The sequence below is a fragment of the Setaria viridis genome, chromosome 4, assembly GCF_005286985.2.
Source record: "Setaria viridis chromosome 4, Setaria_viridis_v4.0, whole genome shotgun sequence".
Lineage (NCBI taxonomy): Eukaryota > Viridiplantae > Streptophyta > Magnoliopsida > Poales > Poaceae > Setaria > Setaria viridis.
This window is the reverse complement of record NC_048266.2, coordinates 26,809,588-26,815,432: the sequence shown is the minus strand read 5'-3', so window position 1 is coordinate 26,815,432 and position 5,845 is coordinate 26,809,588. Positions and strand designations below refer to the sequence as shown.

The 5,845-nt window shown below is 45.9% G+C and overlaps 1 protein-coding gene across 1 annotated transcript; it reads right to left on the bottom strand.

The window, feature by feature from the left end:
• Positions 1-242: 242 nt before the first annotated feature.
• On the bottom strand, positions 243-1,977 carry LOC117853944 (protein trichome birefringence-like 37). The gene is given in 4 exon segments (XM_072292946.1): positions 243-872; positions 970-1,155; positions 1,266-1,619; positions 1,714-1,977. Coding segments are annotated over 4 exon segments (1,143 nt in total). The 5' UTR covers positions 1,965-1,977; the 3' UTR covers positions 243-520.
• Positions 1,978-5,845: the final 3,868 nt, after the last annotated feature.

The following is a 5,845-nucleotide window of genomic DNA, read 5'->3' as shown; positions in this document are numbered from 1 at the left end:
GGATAGGCTGGTGAGGTCCGGTGGCCATGGGAGCAGTAACGAGCAGGGCTGCAAATAGATGAAAGAAAAATGACCGGAGGTTGAAGAAGTAGACAGAGCTGTCCGATCTTGATCGTACGGATCAAAAAAACGTCTGCTGATTTTTTTAGAACACTCGGTTGTAGAATAGACAGCCCGATAATTATGATTAAATTGCCTGTTAAGATGGTTAGATCTTCTCTATACTATATACCACTAAATAGTAGTATTGTGTATAGTAAAAGAGCTTAACTCTGACACGGAACAGTCCATCAAGCTATCATCACCACACTGCCATTTGCAGTGTCAGGTTACACTCTCACCACCCTAGCTAGATAAATGACACACAATGTTCTTCGGTTCTTCGAGAGAGACTAGCAACACCTAAATAAATGCCGAAAGGTTCACAAATAAATCAGGAATTAGTTCACCATCGAGCGCGTCTACCTAGCAACTCGTGTGCGCAGCTAGAGAAAGAATAAGCCAGGCGTAGTTTGTTGGTTCACCCCTGCTGCTGCAGGAGCATGGCGTACATGATGTGGTTCCAGGCGTCGGGGAGCCCCGCGATGCACCAGTGCGTGCAGTCCATGCCGTCCCTCCCGGGCCCGGCGTACACGGACGGGTGCGCGTCGATCCTGAGCTGCGAGAGCGCGGTGATGTCCAGCAGCGCCACCGGCGACCTCATGCCGCCGATCACGCCCCGCACCACGGCCTGCTCCGGGGTCTCGCTCGTGCCCCCGCCGGCGGCAGCCGTGGCCTCCTGCAGCGGCCGCGTCTGCTTCAGGCAGTTGCCGCCTCCCGTTGCCGCCGGCACCGTCGCCGCCGCGCCCGCTTCACCCTCCTGCTTCTTCGACCTTCATTGTTATTCCCATTCGTACATGCGCAAGAGCACACAGAGAGTAACTGTCATTGCAACGTTTCGATCGAAAGGGAGCAGAACAGAGCATCTACGAGCTAGGGTGAAAGGGGTAAACTCACAGGTAGTGGCTGGGGGAGATGCCCTGGTAGATGACCTTGGTCTTGGACGCGTCAATGTTGGCGTCGACCCAGCGCGCCCATGTGGAGAGGCCCTTGGAGAACGCCGTGAGCCGGTCCATGTCCTTGAACGTGTTATTCCCGTCCTGCACGAAGTCCCACCTGCACGCCACCGGAGCAAGGCATTGGCTTCTTATTATTACAACAACAATCGTCTAAAGAAGGAAGAAGAAGCAAATTTTCGATCAGCAGCCATGGTTAGCGACAGTTACACTTGGCTGGCGCCTCTGTAGGTCCACCAGTGCCATGTGTTGAAGACGAGCAGGTGCGCGCCGAGCCAGGCGGAGGCGTTGCGCATGGAGTCGAGCTTGAGCACCCGGCCGACGCCGTCCTCCCGCACCACGTCCACCAGGAACGTGGTGTGGTACAGCACCAGCAGCAGGTCGTAGTCCTCGAAGCGCACGGTGGAGACGGGCTCGCCGGCGGTCAGGGTGGCGCGGACGGGCGCCGGCGCGGCGGCGTGGAGCATGCAGGCGAGCGACACCCACTGGTTCATGCTCAGCGAGTCCCCCACGAACATCACCGTCTTCCCGCGCCACCTCCTCAGGAAATCCGCGCCGTCAAACCTACGAGAGACATGGCTAGAGTGAGCTGCGTTGTCCGGCATTGGTTTTGGTTTGGTTTTACATTGATCAGCAGCGACAGCGAGCACTTGTATACCTGGGCAGCCGGCAGTTGGCGGGGTTCCACCGGAACTTGAGGTAGGCGTCGTCGGGGCGGCCGTTGCGGCGGCAGTCGAAGACGTCCGGCACGAACGGGCAGGTCGACGCGTCGTACAGTGGGTACGACTTGTCCGCCACCCACCTCCCCTGGAACAGGTCGCAGCCGGAGGAGCTCACTCCAGGCAGAGCAGCCGCGGCAAGGGCGATGGTCATTAGCACCGGGAGACAGCGTCGTCGTTCCGGCGCCATGGATGACGATCGCCGATCGGTATCTCGAGACGACGGCGCTGGGCTGCGCCATATATAGGGAGCAGTAGCATGGATCGATCGCTTGGCTCCAAAGCATGGCTCAGGTTGCTGGTGTTTTCCGAGGCTGCTGCTGCGCGCGCACACGCATTCTCTTCGATCGATCGTTGCGTAGGACAGATCTGCTTGGAGTGTAACTCAAGTTACTGAGCTAGCAGTTTAGGAATTGTTGAATCTTTGTAGGTGCAATTTGGACCTCCGGTCAAGTGAGGGAGAAGGGAGTGGACCGGGGTTGACGACGGCCCCGCTAATCCGGACGAGCCACATGAACGGCTGCGTGTGGAGCTAACGTCCAGCGTGGAATTTCTCCGTGAGAAAACTGTCGAGCGTGGATCTCAAAGTGCTTGGTGGAGTGGATTAGAAGCGTACAATCGAGGACAACTAATGTATTTTAATCTACTCCAGACGTACTCCTACCTCTTATCAACCAGAGCACACGATTTTTCAAGGAGGTATATGCGATGAAATGTGTTGAAAACTATAAAATCTGTTGGTAAGTGTTGTATGTTTAATTTTGCTGTAAGCAATGTTTGGATATTATCTACCATACTTTGCACAATGATATAGGATATGTGTTGTCATTGCCTGTAGAAACAACAATGATATTGTGATTTATTCATGCAGTGAAGTGTCACCATGATCATCTTCTGTGCACAATGTGTCACATATAAACTAAATAATAATTTCAGCTGAGTTCCATAGATCTATGCCACTTGTCTAAACAAAGAGAAAAGAGAAAAATCTAAGGGCTCCTTTGGAAGCATAGGGTTGATTAGGCCATGAAAGCAATGCCTCTCCAAGAATTTTTCTTGATTTTCAAATCCCTTCCACCATATGGTTTTTCTAACCCCTCTCCCTCGTCACTATTTGGAAGTTCTGTCCCGGTCGCTCCTTGGTATAAAAAATCCTGCCATTGCAGCTGCTGAATAACACGCGTGTTACCTGTCACTGGTGAAATTTAGCAGCATAGCAATGCATTTTCCAACAAACCCGATCGCTCGTTGTTGCTACAACCAACACGCCAAACAGTACAAAATCCCTTTGCGTAGCAAGGTACGTGCAAAACTGGTACATAGCAATTGAGTATAAAAAATCCCTTTGCGGCCAGCGCGATCTGACACGTAACAAGGTACATAGCAAGGTATGTAACATAGGTTATCGACACGTAACGTAAGTTTTTCTAGTAAACGAAGCCAATGACCTTCCCCCAACTATTCTCTTTGTGCCTCTTGGTTCTCTTCAACATTGGATTTAGAAAGCTACAGCATTGGAGTTAGAAAGCTACAGCACAAAAAAAATGTAAAATCAATGACACCAGCAGGGGGATAAAATTTTATGTTTTATATATGCAAATAGAGGATTCAACTGACACTTGAGCAAAGGTACAAAATTGAGAAAGGGAACATACTCGAGCAATCTTTTTCTTCAACCAAATCAGCCGGACACTTGGGTTTTTGGTACCCACCAATATTTTTCTGTTTGTTTCACTTTGGAAAACTTCATTTGCATCAGCCTTTTGTTGATCAGATAGCCCTTCCATGGCATCCACAATATCAATACATTTATCGATTGAGTAGTCTTCTTCATGTCTCTTTTTCTCTTCTAACTTTTCTAGAGTTTTTTCAATTTGATCCTTTCTAAAGTTAAATCCCCAAGTTTTGCTGTCATCTAACTTTGTTTGCATTTCTTTCCACCTGTAACATCTTGGTCCACTGAATTATGACTGGCTGGAGCAGATTGAACTTCTATGCTTTCTACACCACCAAGATCAAAACTGAGTGGATTTCTATCTATAGAAGTCATGCTATGATTGCTTTGCTCTGAGATACTTCTTTGTGGAGTGGGTTCAGCTCGCAGCTCACTTCTTTGTGGAGTGGGTTCAGCTCTTTGTGGAGTGGGTTCAGCTCTTTGTGGAGTGGATTCAGTTCTTTGTGGAGTGGGTTCAATTGATGTAAAATTTAAATCCCCTGTGGCCACACTTCCTATTAAACAAAAAATTAGGGTAACAATACTAAGATCTTAGCATCTACAATAGCGAGAGTTGAAACTAGGAACATGATCTTATAGGATGGCAACTTCACCAGGTTAGCATTACCAGGTTATAATTAAATTCAGAAAACAGTTGTGCATTACCTAATAAGCAACATGATCTTATATGATATTATTTGTTCTGAACACTTAACTTGGAAAACAACAAAGTTAGTTTTGACTCGATATTATTTATCACAGTCTTGACCTTGGCAACTACAACATTAGAATTGTAAGGCCTTAACTCAATTCTAACAGTCTAACAAACTTGACCAAATCAGCCTAAGCTAACTGACAGACTGAAAGCATATGATTAGATGAAAGCATTACCTTCGTATGATTAGACTAACAGCTTAATCACTACTTTATTAGAGGACATTTAGAAAAAAAATCAGTTCTAATTTTACGACAATGAAAGCATTACCTTCATACAATAATTCCAAGCTATTATATAAAGGAAATGACTTCTTGCGGAACTTGGCAACTTTGTGGTTATCCTATTGAATACAACAAAAATATATGATTAGATGGTTTGTATAAAGGTTAACTATTATATAAAGGGTTGTTATATAAAGTTGATTCTCCATTTTAGAGATCTAACCTTAATCAACTTTTCCCAACCTTTTGGTTCTGCAATGATCATACCCAAAGTGTCGTTCCATCCAACACCACTTTTCCTCGCTTCTTTTATTATCTTAAAGTTTCCTTTTAACTGTCTCTCCTTTTCTTGCTCTTGGTGCTTCGTGAAATGTACCGTTGGAAACATATCATTGAATTTGTTTGTGATATTACTCCAACCTTCTGATGTCCACCCATTCTGTCCCTTAAATATTGGGATGTTGACAAACTCTTTCAGAATATCCAAAAGTCCCTTCTCATATATGTAGCTCCATGTAGCCCTTTCTGTTGACATGGCTACAAGAAATAAACAAGATTAGATAAAATCTGTCATGAAAACAATACAGAAATAAGCAATGAAGCAAAAAAATAATACAGGTTGTCATAAAAATATTTATGCTTCACCTAATTATTACGGGCAGCCCACATCTGAAGGGCAATTTGGTCTCGTAAGGTGCTTCCTTCATTTGATTGCAGTTCATTTGGGTAGTTCTTATCCCCCTCTAGCAACTCAACATAATCAAATGGGTTGACAATATTTGGTTGGTGATCCAGGCACCCTTCATCCCCATTTAGCCCTCTAATGAGATTGTGAAATACTGTAGCTGCCGCTGGAATTTTAATTTGATTCTCTATTGGATGAAATGTCCCAACTTTCAGGATTGGAAACCGCATTTTTAGCACGCCAAAGGCCCTTTCAATATGATTGCGTAGCTGTGCATGCCGATGGTTGAACAATTCTTTGTTATTTGCATACTGATTTCCGTATCTCCTAAACTCACTAAGGTGATACCTAACTCCTCGGTATGGAGTAACGAATGAGGAAGTATTTGTGTATCCACCATCTACAAGGTAGAACTTCCCCACAGGCACATGAAAACCCTTCGCACGTGCAGACTGTAGGAACCCTGCATAAGATGCAGATCCTTCCCAACCACATCAGATGAAAGTAAAATTTAAATCAAAGTCACATGCACGCATCACGTTTTGTGACAAGGTTCCTTTCCTATTTTTATAGGGAGCAGCTCTTTCTTGTGCAATGGTGATAGGAACATGAGTGCCATCAATGGCCCCAATGCAGTTCTGGAAGAAACGCATAAAGCAAGGGTCTGATACAATCTTCACATGTGTATGGTTCACATTTGGGAGTTTCAAGAATCTATGAGTCAGTGCTCGAA